This window comes from Quercus suber, unplaced genomic scaffold (genome assembly GCF_002906115.3).
Source record: "Quercus suber isolate HL8 unplaced genomic scaffold, Cork oak 2.0 scaffold_57, whole genome shotgun sequence".
Lineage (NCBI taxonomy): Eukaryota > Viridiplantae > Streptophyta > Magnoliopsida > Fagales > Fagaceae > Quercus > Quercus suber.
In genome coordinates this window covers 1,938,164-1,959,487 of record NW_027069522.1, presented here as the reverse complement: position 1 = coordinate 1,959,487, position 21,324 = coordinate 1,938,164, and the positions used below count along the sequence as shown (strand labels likewise).

At 31.5% G+C, this 21,324-nt stretch overlaps 1 protein-coding gene and 1 long non-coding RNA gene across 10 annotated transcripts; one reads left to right on the top strand and one right to left on the bottom strand.

The window, feature by feature from the left end:
• The first annotated feature begins 4,345 nt into the window (after positions 1–4,345).
• On the top strand, positions 4,346–9,372 carry LOC112028964 (uncharacterized). 9 transcript variants are annotated; one of them, XR_010628612.1, is made up of 10 exons: positions 4,346–4,658; positions 4,845–4,924; positions 5,029–5,109; positions 5,235–5,436; positions 6,081–6,513; positions 6,675–6,845; positions 7,091–7,121; positions 8,367–8,463; positions 8,555–8,608; positions 8,814–9,372. It is a non-coding gene; the product is annotated as an uncharacterized LOC112028964 (long non-coding RNA). The 9 variants fall into 9 exon arrangements; XR_010628613.1 differs by having other exon boundaries at positions 4,348–4,658; positions 6,657–6,698; positions 6,785–6,845; positions 7,091–8,463; XR_010628610.1 differs by having other exon boundaries at positions 4,349–4,658; positions 6,675–6,698; positions 6,785–6,845; positions 7,091–8,463.
• A 10,628-nt stretch (positions 9,373–20,000) lies between these two features.
• Positions 20,001–20,930, bottom strand: LOC136067090 (uncharacterized). The gene is made up of 2 exons (XM_065772376.1): positions 20,402–20,930; positions 20,001–20,302 (listed from the first exon to the last, which is right to left on the bottom strand). Exons 1-2 carry the CDS (start codon positions 20,928–20,930, stop codon positions 20,001–20,003), a joined length of 831 nt encoding a protein of 276 aa, XP_065628448.1.
• Between the last annotated feature and the right edge of the window lie 394 nt (positions 20,931–21,324).

Below are 21,324 nucleotides of genomic sequence, written 5' to 3'. Positions count from 1 at the left end.
TTGAATCATCAAAAACCTTTAAAAAGTCTCTTACAAGTTCTGCTAACAGCCAATCATGTTCTTCAATTTTTTCTAGAGGACAACGTGAATTTTGAGAAAGATGAGAATAATATAAATTTAAAACATCTTTATATTTTATTGCTGAATCTAAAAGAAGATAAGTAGCATTCCACCTATGAGGCACATCAATATTTATATTTTTTTTGTTTCTTTTCAATTCCATACAACATTTTATATACAATTCATATCTTGCTTGAGAACTATTAATATTACGAACAATATCTTTTATTTTTTCAACAGATGAGGATAAATTTGATAAACCATCTTGAACAATTATATTTAAAATATGTGCACAACAACGTATTCGAAATAATGTACCATGTAAAGGTAAGCTTAATTTTTCTTTTAAAAACATCTCTGCTGTATCATTATTTGTTGCATTATCAAGTGTTATTGAAAATATTTTATCAGTAATCCCCCAATATTGAAGTTCCTCACTAATAAGATTTGCAATGTTATAACCCGTGTGTGGAGATTCCAACATTTTAAATGATATTATTCTTTTATTTAAATTCCAATTAGAATCAATATAATGAATAGTTAAAGAGAGAAAACCTAATTTATTTCTTGATGTCCACAAGTCAGAAGTTAAACAAAATCTACCACTATGTGCATGCAAAATACTTTTTAATTTTTCTTTATAAAATTTAAAACTCTTCATAATATCTCTTTTTGCGGTGGATGCAGAAAATCCTTTATAATGTGGAGTAAAACCACGTTGTACCATTCCTGTAAAATCATGTTTTTCAACAAATGTAAATGGGTGTTCAGCTCTAACAAGATATTCTACCACTTCATTACGTGCATTTGCATCAGTGTAAATAAATGTAGTTAAATTTCCCTCCTTATCTTTTCCTAATTGTTGAAAATCTCTAATATCCATTTGATTTTTTCGTTTACAACTATTTAACATATGACGTTTTAAATGGTTAGTCCCCGCACTTGGGCCACCAGCCAGCTCGTCACCACATTTGCTACATATAGCTTTAATTTCTTTTGTTCCATCTTGTTTTATCCTCTCTACCCTATCAAAAATTTTCCAAACTTCACTTTTTAATTTTTTATTAGTAAAACTTGGATTTGAGCCAAGTGTAGTATTATTATTAGTTGGTACATTAGATGTAGGGGAAATTGGGGATGTGGGGGAGCCAATTGACTCAAAATGTTGCCCTTGCTCATCTAAATCATCTAGTATGATGTGATCATTTCTATAAGTCATTTTAAAATTTTGAAAACTAACAAAAATAGTGTATAAAAATAATGAGACAGCAAGTATATAATAAAAGTTATGAAAAGAAGTTACCCAATCAATCGAATTTTGAGACAAAGAGCTTCCACAATTCCACTCCAATTTGGAGAAGTTGATTTTCAAATGCAATTGGATGCTCAAGCCTCCAAGTTCCAAGCCTCCAACTTGAAGAATTTGATTATTTGATACTTGTAATTGTATAAATATAACTATAAAAATATAATACTATTATTCTATAGAGTATATAACTATAAGAGGGCAAAAATAATAAGAGATGAAAAATTGAGAATAGTCTAGGGAGAGTTTGAATTTGATTTGAGAGATTTTTTGTGAGTAAAATGAGAGAAACGGTATAGGTATTTATAGATTGGATACTTGAACACACACACACACACACACACACAAACACAAAAATTTGACTTTTGTATTGTTCAAACGGTAAGCAAGGAAATATATGAAGAATCAAATATTTGATTATTCATATATTTCCTTTAAGCAAGAAATATTTGAAGAATCAAATATTTGATTCTTCATATTTTTCCTATAATGCTTAACGGAAATATATGAAGAATCAAATATTTGATTCTTCATATATTTCCGTTAAGCATTAAACGAAATATATGAAGAATCAAATATTTGATTCTTCAAATATTTCCTGCTTAAAGGAAATATATATATTTATTATGCACATTGTATATTTATTTCATATTCTTCAAATATTTCATACTACTAAACTAATACCAAAATATATATATATTTATTATGCATATTGTATCACAATCACTCCAAATATTTAGTGGTTAGAGTGGTCTTAAAGTTTTTTATAATGTCTAAAGTTCAATCCCTCACCCACCCAACCCCAAAATTATTTTGTCATGAATTTTGGGCAATGAGTCAGGCTAACAGGTCGGGCTAATGGGCTGGGCTAATGGGCCGGCCCACCGGGCACCCATGGGTAAAAAACCAACCCATAGCCTGTCCTATTGGGCTATTGGGCTGCCCACGAGCTTCAATATTACCGGGCTGGGCTGCTCATTAACCTGGTGGGCTAGCGGGCTATTGGGCCAGCCCATGGGTCATGGGCTATTTGATGACCCACAATCTTCTGTATACTTATTGGACACCAACCACCTATACTCCCCTTGATGGAGGACATTGCCACAAGATGGGAAGGACTGTTTCATTGTCTTGCACACAGCTACACAACCCATTTTCAGCACATCATCAACAACAATCATAAATTTTCCTTAGTGGGCAGGGTGTCTTGAATAGCCCTCCAGAATGTGGTGTGTAACCTACCTTAGATAATACTTTCTTAAAAAGTTAGATTTTCTAAATAAAACCAATAATTTAGCATAGATAGAGTAGAGTACCATAAACCAAAAGTTAGGTCTTATATAAGCTATTGTCATATGATTCAAAAAAGTGTTATGCTTTCTATGACGTGATTTTCTATATAGCACACTTTTTAAATATAAGAAAATTACTAACATAATGTCCTAGTTGAAACTCTATATCAATTATCAAAGTTTAATAATTTTAAAATTACAATTTTGATTAAAATCCTATTACTAGTTTTTTTTTTTTAAATAAAAAATAAAAGTAGTTTGCTAATTTATTTATTTTATAGCGTTTTGGTTTTTGGTATAGACAGTTAAAACCCTAGATCTCTAGTTTCAAATAGTTTGCTTATTTATTTAAAACTATTTTAATCATGTAATTTTTTTTTTGTTTAATAATAAAATTGGGTTTTATATGTTGTGTTTGTGATGTGTTACACAAGTGTTCCATATACACAACATGCTTTCGTAATGCAAAATAAATACTTTAAAATTACTAACACCTTTGTTCTAAATGAGAGTCTATTACAAGTTTGAAAGTGAGACTTTATTATGTGCTTTTTTTCAAATTATTTTTATAATTATCTAATCATATATATATAATTGAAAACCTTTACCATTTTGTTAACTTTTTAATAGTTGTCACATAAGACTTTGATACTTCACAAGTTTACACATCATTTTTTTAATTATATATGGGAAATGTTAATAAATACCCTATGGGTATTGGTTTAGGAACTATTTTAAGATACTTTTTATAGGAAAAGAAAAAAAAATTAATTGTTTTGACGTCTTTTTACATTTCCCATAAAAGTGATGTCAAAATTTTCCTAAAATTGTTTATTAACAATTTCCCTAAGAGCACCCATTAACAAGACCCATTATATATTTTTTAATTGAGTTTAAACTCTATTTTATATTTAAGTACTTCATTTGAATATTATCAAATCATATTTTCATTAAATGTTAGAATAGATGGTTCCATATTCAAAGTCATTGTCTTTGTTTTTTTGAGAAAGCAAAGTCATTGTCAATCATAGTAAAAGCTTATTATAATTATTATAACTATCATAATTATCAGATTTCATATTCATACAAAAATAAAAGAGGTAAACAATCATATTTTGATAAAAATATATTGTGTGTTACATGAATTACTCACCAGTTAATTTATTATTTTAGGTAAATAAAAATTTTTAAAGCACACTTTTTTATTATATATATTTTTGTGCTTGTATATAATTTTTTTTTTTTAAAAAAAAAGAAAGAAAGAAAGAAAGAAAGAAAAAGCTCAACCATGTATATGAAAGTTTGCGGGGAAAAATAATGGGCTTCTTTAAATTTTAAAAATAGATCGGACCAGTTTCCAGCTTCCCCCCACCTTTTTTTTTTTCATGTATAATTTGATCTTGAAGATTCATCAAGGAAACTTTCTATTTTAAAGGTTAAAGGAATGAAGATACGAACAATTCTTATGGCTAGTGTAGGGGGCAATTTGGGTAACTTCACTTGTGATGCTCTTATTTCAAAACTCAATTATTTACCGACATTAGATTTGAGTGAGATAAATCTAAGTGTAATGCCACGTTCAATTGGGAAATTAAAATATTTAAGATATCTTGGTCTTTCTAAAAATGAAGTTTTTGAATTTTTCCCTAATTCCATTACCAAACTGCTAAATTTGCTGACGTTAAAACTCGGTGGTTGTGGCTCAAGAAGTTGGTCAATCTTAGGCATTTAGACGTTAGTAATTGTGTCAAATTTATGCATGTGCCCCTTGGACTCGGGCATCTTATTTCTCTTGAGATACTACCTCTGTTTTTCGTGAGGCAAGAGGCTAGGTCTGGCGGTGGGCTAAGTGAATTGAAGCAGCTGAGCCATTTGAGAGAGAAGACTTGAGATCAAATATTTGGGAGATGGAAGAGATGATATGGCGGAATGTAAAGCGACAAATTCATGAATCTGGAGGTAATATTTATATGCGTTGGCGCAAGGTCAAGAACTCAGTGGTAATCACTTGTTTCCCTTTTTTTTGGGTCAAAACTTTAATAAGACACATGATTTCTTCAAGTTATTAGGAGAATAAAAAAGGATAACTGTTCTATCATTTGAACTTTTATTCTAACGATATATATCTTTTCATCTAAACTTGTGTTAATGAAATGACATATATTGTTGCTTGTTCATAATTGCAGAATCATAGCAAATTTCTTAGAACTTTGAAGGGAGCACTTGACCAGGCAGCTAACATGGCAGGAATTAGCTTACTAAATTGGTATTTTGGTGGTTTTTTTTTTTTTTGGGTATAAAAGTTTCCAACGTATATTTGTTTACTAATACTTTATTTGCTTCCTCACATGTCGAATTGTTGATGTGAAGACTGACTTTGAAGTCAGAGAACTGGTGAATGGCTGAGTGAGTCTAATTTGTTCATTCATGCACAAATTCAATAATTCAAAGGTGATTGAATTTTTATCTGTTACTCAATTGAAAATTACCAATTAAGATTTTTCTTTTTGCTTGACTACCAATTAAGATTAGAGGATGCTGTTATTTTTCTTACCATGTCCGTTTTTATATAATAGGTTGTTCTACTCAAAACAAAACCCAAGTTTAAGAACGTTTGGTTTTTCCATCGGTTGGTAATTTGGCACTCTCTCTCTCTCTCTCTCTGCTAAAGCCGTGGCCCTTGCTTCTTGAATTTTGGCTGTGGAGACAAAATTCAAGAACCTGCCCTGTTCAAAACTTTCTAGCCCTGAAATCGTTTAACAAGTAGTGTACTCAATGGTAATCATCTTTTCTCTGTCTTGTAAAATGTAGGCAAATCTCTTTCTGTTTTGTTTCCTTTCTGTATGTTCAAAGGCCTGCTGTTGCACAGAACGGATAGAGTTTATATCTTTGTACCTACAATTGACTCAATGGTGATGTACTTGGTTGCTTTGCTGACAATTGCAGAAATAGAGAAACTTTCACTACTTGAGGGGAGAGTCTACCATGCCAACTAACAATGCAGGAGTTATCTTATTAAATGGATTCTGTTTGGTCAATTATTTTCTTTATATATAAGCTTAAAACATGTTCTTATATATACTAGGAATTAATTTCCACAATGTCATTGGGTAATTGTTAAACAACTAATGAATTATGTAGTTTATGGGTTGAGACAATAAGGCTGAATATTTTTTTCTTTTTCCAAATGTTTCTGGAGAATTCATTTAAGTCAAAAGAATAAAATGAGATAGAGTCTAGTTGGTTTATTTAGTATAGAGTGTCTGGACATGCACAAATCCAATGGTAAATTATCTTACAGATTTTTAGAATGCCCTGTTTTTCTTACTCCTTTATGTATTTTTTTATGGTGGGTTATTAATGCTCAAGGCAGCATCCAAGCTTAGGAACTTTATATTTTCTGTGGTTGGTTTTTTCTCCAGTTGCAAAATTAAAGGGACGACTTTTACTTTATACTTCATTCGATAGGCAAGAAAGAGCAATATGGCAAAGAGGGTTTTCACATCATTTGGTATTTGGTAGACAAAACTACTTGATTTGGCTTTATACATTTTTTTTTAATAAGTGAGCATTTTGTTTTTAAAAAAAAAACACAAAAAGGGGCACAACCCTGGTACACCAGATGTGTACAAGAGCTCAAATCATGTGGGAATTTCATGTTTCTAAAATGTGTGATGAATACTTTGCCAATTTTTCTTTCTCAAACTATAATGAACATCTTTCAAGAGCTTTCAATTATGTTGAATTTCTAAATTGTGTTTCTGTTTATAAAACAGAGGAGAGTGTGGCGTTGAAACCAAAAGGATTTTCAAAGATGGTTCTACAAAAATCAGGCATCATCTTTCTATAGATTGAGTAATATGCCTCTCACTTCCTTAATTTAGTTTCATATTTATGATAATTTTTGTAACAAACAGTTTTGTTTTTTCAAAAATTTGCTTGCAAAATTATTTTTGTAACTATAATATTTTTGAACTAGTGAATTCCTAATTTTGTAGTTTTCTCTTTTGGTGCAGTCTGGAGCTCATTGCTGTGTACAAGTAGGTGACTAAACCCATTTAATCTTACATTAAAAGCATGAGCATGTGACATAATCTACAAAAGTCTCTACAAATTTCAAGTGCAGGGAAAAGTTGTGCTTGCTCCATTGATGGAGTTTGAGACTTCCACAACAAAGAACCTCTTCGGTAAGTTCTGTTATCTCTACATTAGCATGGTTTTATTCATCTTTGAAGTGGTCTCTCAATTCTTCTTAAGGCTGCTTAGGATACCACAATATTCTAAGCCATGGCAATTTCATACATGAGACTCACAAACACTTACATGAACCTGAAATTTTTATACACATGCAATGGATTCCCTTTTGTGATGATGCTAGGTGTGTTTCATGTTCTAGTATCAGTTTCCCAATAATATTCGTTCTCTTTTGCAGTTTGGATGGAGGCCACTGTGTCGTCTTTGAAGTAAGTGTGAAATATGAAGATGATCCATATCTTTGTGTATTTTGGAGATTAGGGAAAATAAGCATTTTCTGGAAGGGACTAGAATTAGGGAGAGAGAGATTATGTCCGTGGTTGACTTTCATTCAAATGAAATACCTCGTTTTTTTACCTGAATTCTCCTATCAAATTTTGTTCCTATTGGAGAACGTTCGAATTTCCTTCATAGCTGATATGGCCGCTCGGTGAAATTATCAATCAATGAAGAGTTGGTGACCAAAGCTTCGTCCTTCCATATGCCCTATAAAAGCAAATTTTCAGAAGCCATGAGAACTTACATATTCCTCGCAACAATTGAAGTTAAAGTCAACTGTAGAAAAAGAATTCCGGAAGCGCTCAACTTCCCTCCCCTACCCTACTCTGGTTATATTGATGAGAATGCTTATGTTCTAGGGTCATATGAATTTTACTCTGCATTTAGTTAGGATGTTATGCCCTTCCTAGATTTTAGATCCTTACTACTTGGAAGTGTGAGTGTATTCCTTCAAAATTTCTGAAAGGTAGGTTGTCCATTGTCCCATGCATGGTTTTAACTGCTTCACTTAAGGTCAACTTTGTGTTTAGTTATTTATTCTTATATTCAAAATATTCTTTTTTACGTATTTATTTGGCCCTAGAGCATGATATTCACAAATTTTACATATTTTAAGGCTTGATATAAACGTTAGCAATTCTTCTGTTAATGTCCTACCTGCTAAGTTTATAGTATTTCTAAATCACTGATACCTTGTTTTAGGGCAAAATTTACTTCTTCTTTATTTTTTGTCAGATTTAAGTAGTTTTATTTCGTACATCCTTGAAGAAGGCTGGAAAAATTCACAAAGTGCAACTCTAAAATGTCAAATGCGTATTTCCATTAAAAAAAAAAAAAGTCTAATGAGAAGAGGGAAATCACCACAATTCAATTCCCTCTTATTTTCCTATCTATTTACTGTACTTCTACCATTGAGATTTAATTGTGTTGAATAATTCACTCCTTTTCCCTTCTTGCCTGTCTCATCTCCTGACCTTACCCTCTCGAACTTTCCATTACTTTGACGGCAAGAGCTTCTTCCTTTGCAATATTTTTACTGGAGTTGTTCACCTATTAGAATGGTTTTGTTTAACTGTTTTTGTTTTGGTCAGTATAGTCATATATTATCTCATGAAGCTCTTGTTGTTTTATTTCTTTTTCTTCATTGTTGATGACTACTGCATTATGTTTTGTAGTTAAGATAGTAAGAGCCTCTATCGTCATTTTGCAAACTATTTTCCTCAATGTCTTAAGGAGAGCAATTGTTTTGGATTAATAGAGTGGCAAATAGAGGTAGGCTATAATATTTTTGAGCAAAATGAGAAAAGTATATGAAAATTGGTCAATATTTAATGTGATATTTTAGCTACTGTTTCCTTTGCAGATGATGGTTCCACTAAGCATACAACCCATCTTATAACTTCTTTTTCTGTGAGAGGTGAGCCTACATGTTTCTTTGTGGTAAATTTGGCAATTCCTTTATATTTTTTAGTATCTGGGTTTTTTAGTTAAGATTTTTTTAATTATCATGTCTCCTTACACTGTGGAGTGAAAAATTGGTTTAATGCATAATCTTATCTGTAGACTGTAGGTAATTGAAGACAATAACATATTTCTCAATCTCCTTTCTTATTGTTCGTTAGGGACGTCTGCCATTATATGGACAAGTAGTTCCCCATAGAATGGTTATCGAGTGGAGACCATACAACACTAAGCTGACGAAGGGAAATTTACATTAGTCCTGAATCTAGCTATAATAAAGAAGATATCTAAGATCACATAATGATGTCGACTGGTCAGTTTTGTCCTGTTGAAGAAGTATTAGTCATCTTCAAATGTTTTGGTAGAGAAATGAGGACAATTGAGTGGATCAAGTCATTTCATCCAGAATGCCAAATTCGCAATTCTCAACATGTTGAAAATTGTTGTCAGCTAGATTATTAAATATATCATTTCTTCTTCAAATTTCATGATTTGGCCCATTTGGTGGTCAACTTTGTGTGAGGTTTTGGTGGATCAGCTTATTGGGTTTTTTTGCGATAATAACTAGGGTGCTCTTTGTAGTTGTATGCCATTGCCAATTAATGTTTTGAATTTTTATTTTTATTTTTATTTTATTTTCTTGTGGGGATGGAAACATAGGAAAGAAATTCTACATGTCTACAAGCCTAAGAAATTTAAGCAAATCAATAATTTTTATTCTGTTTTTGGTATTTGTTTTTCAAATTCTGTGAGCTCTTACCTGTTCCATCTAGTGAAACATCTTGCCAATGATGTTTCTTGCTATCCATCTATCTAAATTATGTTTGAAAAATTGCTTAATTGCTTTTTATCCTAGAAAATTATTGGATATCTGACACAATAGAAAGCAAAATTTGGGGTAACTGGTCCTTCTAATGAACACAGTTTTGTCAAAATTAATCTTGTACCAGTCAAGCTGCACTGGAACCCATTTTCTTGAGAATCACTATATATCTAGGATGTCTTCGAGGAATGAGCTTTGTAATTCTCACAGAATCTGGTTGAATCCTATAGAATGGTAGATGTTGGCCCTTCACTAACCCTATGTGTATGTGTTTCAATGGTATCAACTACCAAAGCTGCCTTGCAAGAACGACAAACTTATCCAACTCTTCCTGGCCGCAGTTCTCAACCTCGTTTTCAAACACCATTAAAAAATATTTCTGGATATTTTGGCATCTTCTGTATACTTATTGGGCCAACTGCCTATGCTCCCCTTGATAGATGACATTGCCACAAGGTGGGAAGGATTGTCTCATTGTCTTGCGCACTACACAATTTATTTTCAGCAAATCGTCAACGCCAATAGTAAATTTTCCCCGATGAGTAGGGTGTCTTGATTCTGAATACCCTTCTAACTCTGGTGTAACCCATCTTTTTATATATAGATCTAATGAACCGAAATGGACTGCAGTATAAAATTTAATTCCTTATGTTACCTATTATTATTATTTTTTAAAATGAAACAAAATTTTAATCAAACTTTATCACTCTTAATTGTTTTTGGTTAGATATGATAGATTTAAATTTATGAAGTTTCTTTAAAGAGAGTAAAGAAACCTGAATCATGTGATACTTGATAGTAGCTATGTCCATACACTTATCTTTCGGTGCATATGAGATGTCATGCTCAAATGCTTATCTACATTAAAATATGTGGTAACAACTACCTTTGCCAGATGCTTGATCAGCTTCAAACAAAGTGGAGGCATCCATTCTTTATTATGGCTTTGATATGTCTCTCTCTAAAACATATGGTCTTTGGATGAAATGGAAGTTCCAACTTTCTATTTGTCATTTTATACTCACTTAACCTCGTTTTGATGTTTTTGAGGGATAGGATGGGGGGGGGGGTGTTGTTGATGGCTAGAAAATGATGTAGTATGTTAATGGGGTGGGGAATAGTGGGAGTGGTATGATGTGGTAGTATGACCAAAGAAAAAGAAAGATACACACTACCCAGAACAGGACCATGGTGATGGTGCAATATTCGCAGTAGTCTTCTCAATGATGACTGTATTGTAGTGGATTTGATTGAGGTAGCAGCATTGATAAACTGATAGTGGGAATTGGCATTGGTTGAGGTACCTGTGGATTGGGCCAGACTAGGATCGAATTGGATTGGACCAATAAAGTGGATAAAATAATTTGTTGTGAGCAAACTTCAGCTCAATCCAAGTTTGGGCCTCGTTTACGCAGCTCAGTCCTAGCCTTGGAGATATACGGATGGGCCCATGCAAGGGTTCTACTCTACATTTTGTGAATGTTACTGCATATGTATACATGAACATCATAATCTCTCCAAAAAAAAAAAATTCATAATAACTATTTTTTTTTTTGAAATAATTAAAATGGTGCTATTGATATTGATTTGAGTTATTAAACATATAGGACATTAGTTTAACCAAAACATTTGAAAGTACTAAAAATAGTTTTTCCTTGCAATTTTCATGATATTAGTCATTACGTTGCTATTACGTATATAATTTTAAAAATCACTATTAAATACTATATATACAACATCAATTCACAATCACTGCCAATGAAATACTACTAAATATAACACAAAATAAAAGAATAAATTGGTCCAATAGTATCTCCTAAATTGAATGAGGATACATGCATGGGATCATGCAACTTAATTACATTTTGTTACGTACTTACATTCAAAATCTTCGCATACAAAATATTTGAATAGAAAACAGTATTAAAAAATATGCTCATTAGTTTAGAGAAAAATATAACAGCAAAAATCTAAACAATTTAATTTGTATTGAAAACTAATAAAAGCAATATCAGCAATATCCAATTTTGATTTACCTAGTTAGTAACGGACTATACATAGTTATGGCATATTACATAAATGATTTATAAATTTGATTTATTTTTTGTTACACAAAAAATGACTCATAAATATAAAATCATTCAAACTCTCCCTTCCTCTAATTTTATATATAAAGTTATATATATGATTATGTTTTTTTTAATGGTTTATTTATATTGGACTCCTCGTTTTCTATACTAAATTTAACTCACTTGGCACAAAAATTTTAAAAACATAGATTAAATAGGTCATATAACACAAAATTAAACTCTAATTAAAACCCAATTTTTACACTAAATTAACTCACTTGATACAAAAATTCAAAAACTTAGATTAGATGGGACTTGTGGCACAAAATTAAACTTTAATTAAATTTCAGTTTGAAATCTAATTGGATTTTCTCTTAGTTTTGTCTATTAATATATATATATATATATATGCAGACTATTAACTAGTGCGCACATTCTACTTTGTAGTAATTGAGTAAGGCGGAAATACCTTTTTCATTCCTACATTTTGACCATATTCTCATTTTGGTCCATACTTTTTATTTTATCATTTTTAGTCCCCAAAATGAAAAATGTGTTCCTTTTCGATCCCTACCGTCATCTTACTAACGTAAATATACTACGTTGTAAACGAAATGCACTATCGGCACAACAAATACTAATGTGGCCATTAAAAAAAAAAACTTTTTTCTTTGAATGATAATAGACAGCTAGTAATGAAACAAGTTTTTCTTTATTTCTTCTTTCTTGGAATGGCTGAGGAGCCTTTACACTTAATAAAATACCAGATCTCACTCTTGTTTACTGTGTTCTCTCTTTTCTCTCTCTGCTCAAGATTCGATCATTGTACATGAAGGACCTCTTCCCTTTTATAATTCCATTGCTTCGATCTTGGCCCTCCACCTAGATGGAGGATATTGCTTCCCTTGGATACTTGTCTCATCATTTTCTTCCCCTTCTTTAGAGGCTATGTTGGGCAGGTAACAGGCTATGAGACACTGTTCATGTGTCATTCGACCATTAATGCGGCATGTCTAGTTGGTGTAGTACACTTAATGCAGAGGTGTTGGTAGTTTCACCAGGAAGTTTCCTTCGACACCTGTCTAAGACAATTACTATTACCTTTCTTGGACTAGACGTGTAACCCAACCCTAAACTATTCACCCTCCTCAACTCGTTTATCTTTAAAATCTTTCTTCAAACTTATTTCCTCTTCGGGAAGTCTTTCTCCTTAGTAAGGCCCACACAACCCTCTAGAACATTTAGTTGGGCCCATTTTAGCTTTTGGCTAAAGCCCAAGTCTGTTACGTGCCCTTTTGGTCCTCACACCTACTTTTTCTTACATTTTCTTAGCAACCAAATACAAAAACACAAAATCAAAATTACCAATATAATTTACATAAACCCATATTTGAAAGCAACATAAAATTTCTCTAGCTTTGTCCTCTGCCTTGAAAATCTGATGGTTGTGGTCTTAAACTCTAAATTCTCTTCCCACCGACCAAATGTCATGGCTCTCTCTCTCTCTCTCTCTCTCTCTCTCTCTCTCTCTCGTACATGAAGGTCAGTTTGAAAGTGGGTATGGTGAATATTCGCTCTAGTTGAAGGTGATTTCATGATGTCTAGCTTTGTTCTTAGTTTCTGGCTTGGACTTAGTGGCCAGAGCAATTTGATCAACCATGGTAGAGCAACCCCTTGTTCATTGTTGTCACTTGTCACCACCACAACTTTAGGTAGTGGTTCTCATTTCTCATGGCCAAACTCCACCTTTTCTAAACCCAATCTATGTCCTCTTTCTCTCTCTTCGATCTAAACAAGGAAAAGTCTCCTTGGTCTGTCACGACACTCAAACATCCATAAATCTCTACTGAGTCATTCTGCCATCAAACCTTTGCCGTTGATTCCGTGTTAGAGAGAGATCAATGAGTCAAACCCTAGCCATATTAAATTGGTTTCTTGTTGGATTTGTTGTCTTTTCATGGGTTATGGGTATATCTCGCTTTGTAATGAATTAGTTTTTTGCTAGGTAAAGATTCTTTAGAATGATAACGAAATATTGGTTTTTCTTTTGTGGATGGTCATTTTTGTTTTAGAGAATTTTCAGAATCTAAAATTCAATCAAGCATATTACCTGGAAATGTGATCATTAAAACATAATTTTTCAAGTGTAATATCTTTTGATTTTGGAAGAAGAATCTGGGGTAATAATTCAAAAAATATATCGTAAAAATTTTAGCAACTGATTTAATTCTTTTATATATATATCTCTTTGATTTCACATTTCTGCTTTGATTTTTTTTTTTTTTTTTTTAATTAGATCCACATTTTGTTGTTTCTCTTGTGTTTGGTTGCCAAGAAAATGTAAGAAAAACTGGAAAAGTTCTTTCATTTTTTTTACCATCTTTAAAACTGAGAAATTAATTTTAGTTTTCCATTTAAGGGCTAGTGTGGCATTTTCAAAAATCTATTATATATTTTTTATTTTATTTTATTTTCCACGAGCATCAAGTGTGCCAATTGTGCAACCCGTTAGTCACGTAAACATTTTCTATTAGTGAGTTAACGGTAGGGACTAAATTGGCTACAAGTTGAAAATAATATGAGCCAAATTTACTGTTACCAAAATGCAAGGACCAAATTAATTGTAACCCCAAAATATAGAGAGCAAAATGGTGTTTTTGCCAAAATAGAATGATGTCCTTAATTCACATATTTCTTCTAAAGCCACTAAAACTCACTCGCTCTCTCTCCACCAAAACAACACTAATGCCTGCATTGATCAGTATTGATTACTACTTTAACAACATTCTTCGCTACTATATATCAAAATCTCATCACTTCAATCAAAATCCAATTTGGCTTCCCATATTAGAAAAAAAAAAAAAAAAAAATCCACACACATATATCCAATTTGGCCGCTATCAAGGCTTTTCAAATTTATTTTAAAGTCGTGTAATTCAATTGATTAGCATCTCATGGTATGTCCATAAGAACAATAATTTTTATTATTTTCTCATAAATTAGTTAATAATAATTTTTATTATTTTCTCATAAATAATCAATAATAAAAGTAGCAGAGAACTTGAATGATGGCTATAACTACGTATTACACATGGTCAAAAAATCCACCTCCCTTATGGAGTTTTGGTTAAAAAGATAAGATTGCAGGATTACTTGAGCAATTTGATTCAACATAGGTTCATATAATCTCCTCCATTATAAAAAAGAATATAAGGGACTATTCACATAAAAAGGGCCAAAGATGCATAATTATGCGATTTCTTTCTTGAACTTCTAGCTAATGATTCTTTTTTTCTTTTTCTTTTTCTTTTTTCTTTTTTGGCTTAAAATACAAATAATTTTGACTACCGGCGAAGTTTCTATGTAAAATAAATCTATGAAATTAAGTTTATCTAAAGAGGTCGTAAAAAAAACTATATTCAAATTCACATAAACTAAGTATTGCTTTAGCATAAAGGCATAATTAAAATTCATTGTGGAAAATAACTGTGTATTTTAAGTTAGTTATTATGATGATCTCTGAAAGATTATCGCAAAAACTCACTTTTAATTATCATTATCATCATTTTTATTTTTATTATTATATTCATATTTATTGTTATTTTTATTGTTATTATTATTGTCATTGTTATAAGGATATACCTATCAAATTATTGGAGAAAACAAAACAAAATTTTTGATTAGTTTTGAAAATGTAGCCTTTTCAAAACTCTATAAACGGTAATTGAATAGAAAACAAAAAAAGGGGGGAAAAAATCCCTACCTTCTGAATTATTTTCTAAATCACTTTTGAATCGCCTATTGTTGCAGAGGACGAACAAAGTTTCTTAGTTTTCACTATTGCAAAAGACGAATAGAGTTCTTTTTTTTTTTTTTTTTTTCGCTTCCTTTTGGATTTTCTTTTTTCGTATGCTTGTTGGTCTGGAACACAATATTCTGATCTATATGTCAATATTTTCTTTTTCTTTTTCTTTTAAGAACAAATCAACAAAACATAGATCTATACAAAGCATAAATTAATTCAAATTTTAGGGGGAAACCAAAAAAAGTACAAACCAAACAAAAATCTACCAAACAAAAACTAAATTTAATCAATACTACAATTGAACAAAACAGAACTCAAGAAATTGTAAAAATAAATGGGAAATTAGGGGAACAGGTAGGCAAACCTTAAACCTTAATTGAGTAGTGTGGCAAAATAGTATTTAACAAAATCTTTGTTATCTGTCTATCTGTTTAAAACGCTAATTGAATGGGAAAAAAGGGGGGGGGGGGAATGCCTACCTTCTGAATTGTTTGTTGTTGAAGAGTGGAGACGGGATAGCTTCTGTCTATCTGTTTAAAACGCTAATTGAATGGGAAAAAAGGGGGGGGGGGGAATGCCTACCTTCTGAATTGTTTGTTGTTGAAGAGTGGAGACGGGATAGCTTTTAAATCATCTGTTGTTGCAGAGGAAGAACAAAGATTTTCAGTTTTCACTATTGTAGAGAACGAACAGAGGTTTTCACTGTTGCAGAGATTTTTTTTTTTTTTTTTTCATCAGTTTGATGGGTTACCTTCTGAATCGTTTGTTGTTGAAGAGCAGAGACGGGATAGCTTCTAAATCATCTGTTATTGCAGAGGACAAACAAAGATTTTCAGTTTTCACTATTGCAGAGAACGAATAGAGGTTTTCACTATTGTAGAGGTTTTTTTTTTCTTCGTCTGTTTGATGGGTTGGAACACTCTAGTCCGATCTGTGTGTATATGGAGTTGCAGCGAAGAATCACAAGTTAGAGAGAGTATGAATTTTGATCAGGAAATACGGTTTGGGTTTTAGGGTTTGCTTTCTTTCTTCTTCTTCTTCTTTTTTTTTTTTTTTTTTTGGTGGATAAGCAGCATGGTGTTTTTATAAGGGTTTGCGTTTTTCTTTTTCTTTTTCTTTTTCTTTTTCTAGATAAGCGGGTTGGTGTTTTTATAAATATAAGTTTGATGAAAGTGAGTATTCCAAACGCACCGTATGGTATTTTAAAGAATTAATTGTAGACGTGGTTGTTTTTTTAAGTGGTCTTTTTCCCTAATGTGGCAGCACCTCCTTAAAAGCAGGAAAGACTTCAGCTATTATATATAGTATTAGATTAGATTAAAACAATATATAATATAGTTAAAAAAATCTTAGAGTACGTTTGGTACACTGAATGGAAATTACGACTGGAATTATAATATTTATTACTAGTAATAAAGTGTGTTGTAATGTAATAACTAAACATACTCATTAGTTTGGTTGTGAGTTATAACATTAGAATAAAACTTAACATTTATTTTAGAAAATATCTTACTTATACAATTATATCTCTTTAAAAATTGTTATTTTTAAATTTAAGAGAGATATGTGTTATTTTTTATGATTTTTTATTTTTATAATTGTTAGATATATATATATATATATGGAAAGTTTATTTATTTGGAAATATATTAAGTTTTGAAATTATTGTATTTACTAAGGAATAACTAATACCACCTTTTAAAGAGGAATAGTTATTCCTCATTTTGAAGAATAACTATTCATAAGGAATGATTATTTCTTGTAATAAAAATACAACGAAACTAAAGAATATAACTAAACCATAAGAATAACTGTTATATTACAACACCGATTACAGTATACCAAACATACCCTTAGCAATTCATTTTGCAAAAACAAATATAAGTTGATCAAAGAAAATAACATTTTCAATAATGATATAGGTATAATTAACGTCAAGTTTGTCTTTTAAAAATTAGAATCCTGTTCTCACTACACATATTCTTTCTTGTGTTGCTACACTACACATTCTCTCTCTCTCTCTCTCTCTCTCTCTCTCTCTCTCTCTCTCTCTCTCTCTCTCTCTCTCTCTCTAAAAAAAAAAAAAAAAAAAAAAAAAAAAGAATAAACTCATATGTATATGAGTATATCCCAAAAAAAAAAAAAAAATGTAAAACTCATGCATGTATCTATGGCTTAAAAAATATGTAATTCTTACTTACACTAGATATAATTTGAACTTATACATGTGTAATTGTGATTATTTTTAATTGAACAGATCATATGCATGGGTTATATACTAGTTCCTTTTAAAGTTTTAGAGCTTAATGGAAAATCTAATCTAATGTCTAATACTTCTTTTTTGTTGAGAAACATCTAATAATCTAATATCTAACAACTATATATAGTTACATAAGCTTAACATGGTGACAGACTGACAGTTCTATTTTTCAGTCCAATATCATAAATTTCTCTCATCTTCTTGCAAAATGAACCATGGTCCAAAAACTAATGAGAAAGAAGAGTGTGAGTCTGATCCAAAAAAACCTTAACGAATTCAAAGAGATCTTGTCAACACAGAGTCCAGAAGAAATTTTTTATAGAAGGAATTTTGACAGCGGAAGGTCACTTCAAGCCTTAATCCAACCACTTGAGTTATGCCCATTATGACACGATCTCGTTTCAATGAGTCTACAAGCCCATTACACATCACACTTGCACATGATTTGGTGCCCTTCTTGGAGATCCTACTTAGCTTAAACTCATAAACATTGAATCTCGATATTCCACTTGTGGCTACACACATTCCCCACACTTTATTACCAAAATCCATTATAAATTCTTATTGTAAAATTATTTACACACACACACACACACACACACACACACACACACACACATATAAATATATATATGTGCAGGGATCCAAATGATGTATTGGGGTACTGGAGAGCAAATTTGAAAGTAAAGAAAATTGCTCAATTCATTGGTTACCCATTCTCTTTGGAGGATGAAAATAAAAATGTGGTGCACAACATTATAAACCTATATAGTTTTGAGAACTTGTCTGGTTTGAATGTGAATAAAAGTGGAATCATGCATTTTAGAGGGCCACCATTCAAAAACAACGATGGTGACCCCAGGAAATTTTTTCAGGGTGTTCCTCAACAAGTATAAATTACACAATCTAATAAAAAGAAAATTTTATATATTGACAACAACAACAATAAAAAAATACGCAAATACATAAAATTTACAATTGTCTTCTATGAGTTTTTATATTTTGAAATCGTTGCATAATAGTCTCATTATCAATGCTACAAGCTATATCTTTTTCAATATACACAACCAAGCAATCATTCATCAATTGATCTCCCATTCGATTGCGCAGTTCATTCTTTATATATTTCATTGCTGAAAAACTTCTTTCTACTGTTGCTATAGCTTCACAAGCAAATAGACTAATGGATAAGTCTCGTGCTTCCTTGTGCTCACTAACTTTTTAGCAAGTTCACTAGCTCCTTGAATCTCTAAAAAGAAGTCATTGCTGCGCATATCAAAAATGTAATTCTGCAGTTGAGAGTCAAGTGCCAAAATATCTGTCCCAAGAAAATCAGAGGGATAGAACTTAGCTAGACATATCAATTTTTCCTTATCGAAAGCCACAAATGAATTACTTGGATTCAAGCAAGCCATACAAAGTAGCAAATCGGTATTCGCCTCAGAAAAGCGGTTGTTAAGCTCTTGAAGTCGCATATCTATAACTGTGTAGAATAGCTCAACACGATAATGATGTAAATTATTATTTTGTTGGGCGTTGCGTTGCGGCCTCCCACTAACTACAAACATCGCTTCCATGTCCAAGATAGGAATATCATGTGAGGTACAAAATAAAGATACTTCAGCTAATAAAGATGTCCATCCATCATCTCTCATTACTTGCAACCGTTGCTTAGACACTTTAACAAGATCCATAACATTTACTATATCTTGATTATTTTTTTTTTTGCAATGCTATTGACAACTCATTTGTGATACCTAAAATATTTTTCATCAAGTGTAGAGTAAAGACAAATTCAAAAGTTAGAATTGACCTCATAATAGATCGAGCTTCAACTTTTTGGTTGGAGAGGCCATCTTCTTCAATAATCTCTAATACATCAACAATAGCAGAGAACATCAAAATCAAGTTGAGAATAGTCCCATAATATGATCTCCAATGTGTATCACCAAGACGTTTAAGATTTGTCTCTTGATTCAAACCTTGCCCACTTCTACTTACACCATTCTCTAAATCTTCTTTAATTTTGACAAATTGTGTATCTCGAAGAGCATCTCGTCTCTTACAAGAGCCTCCAACAATAGTTACTAAATTACTAACCACATAAAAAAATTTAGCAATGTTAATGTGATTTTTAGCAACAGTAACAAGTGTCAATTGAAGTTGATAAGCAAAACAATGGACATAAAATGCTGACTTGTTCTCTTTCAAAATTAAAGTTTTGAGTCCATTGATATCACCTTGCATATTAATAGCCCCGTCATAACCTTGCCCACGTAGGTTCGATAAACTCAAATTATGTTCACAAAGTAAACCTTCAATAGCATGTTTGAGTGACAAAGCAGTGGTACTTGCTACATGTACAATACTAAGGAACCGCTCTATAATAATTCATTCTTTGTTCACATAACGAAGAACGAGGGCCATTTGTTCTTTCATTGAGATATCACGTGACTCATCAATTAATATTGGAAAGAATCCATTGTCAAGATCCTTGATGATGACTTTGGATGTTTCACGTGCAATTGTATTCACAATGTCTTTTTGAATATCAGAGTGGGTAAGCTTGCAATTTTTCCAAGATTTTTGCAACACTTCATTGATAGATTCATTGTGATCCCCCAAAAATTGTAAAAGCTCAAGGAAGTTTCCTCTATCACTTGAACCTTGAGATTCATCGTGACCACGAAAAGCTAATCCTCGGCATAAAAGGAATTTTACGCAATCAACTATTGCATTTTATTGAATCCGATATTCAGTTTTATCTTGTTTTGATTGCTTAACAAAAACACTTTGAATGTGTTGCTTTTCCTTCAGTAGATCTTCACTCTTCCTGACAGCTTGGTTATGAGCACTATTAACTCCTCCAACATGGGAATCTAACTTTGCAACCTGATTCCAAAGTTTGAATCCCTTCATTACAAAAGTCTCACCTCTTCCTTGCTTACCAACATCTTGCCCAAATATGTAGCAATAAAAACAAAATGCCACATCCTTGTCTATACTATATTCCAACCACTTTCTATTTATATACCATTCCGATCTAAATCGACGGGGCTTTCCAGAAAAATATGATATAAGGTAATCATGAACAGGTGGTTGACGAGGGCCTTTTGTTAAATAATATCTTCTTATTTCATCATGATTATTAGGATAATAAGATGATATCTTTTGTCGTAGCCCAGAATCTGAAAGAAGATTTTCTAAGTTAAAGTCAATGCGAATTCGCTTAGAAGATGAAGATGAATCTTGCACAACAAATGAATCTTGCACTAGAGATGAATCTTGGGTACGTGGTTTTCTTATCAAATATTTGTCCATAATTCTAGCAAAAGAATAAACAACTAACTATAAGTTTATTTGAAATATTAATAAAATTATTAATTATTATTGTTTACTTGTTTCATTAATTTGTTTTTCTTTTATAAATTATAATTTGTTATATTGTTGTTTCATTAATTATAAAATTATTAATTGTTATTTAGCCTAACATAATTTAATTTATTTGTCTTTTATAATGTATTAGTTAATTTAATTCTACAGCTTTAATTATTGTTATTTAGCCTAACAATAAACTATATTGCTTTAATTTGTTTGTCATTAATTATACTGCTTTAATTTGTTATATTGTTTAGCCCCTTATGCACGTTACACTAAAAGAGCTGGACATTACACATTCTATGTGCAGCACAATAATTAAAGTAGTGTAATGTGC

What these genes read in the sequence shown, in the direction of transcription:
- LOC136067090 (XM_065772376.1), bottom strand. Translation starts at nt 20,930, where the DNA reads ATGGACAAATATTTGATAAGAAAACCACGTACCCAAGATTCATCTCTA. An exon ending in GGAAAAGCAACACATTCAAA is followed by an intron (nt 20,303 to 20,401) that starts GTGTTTTTGTTA and finishes GCCGAGGATTAG; the next exon opens with CTTTTCGTGGTCACGATGAA.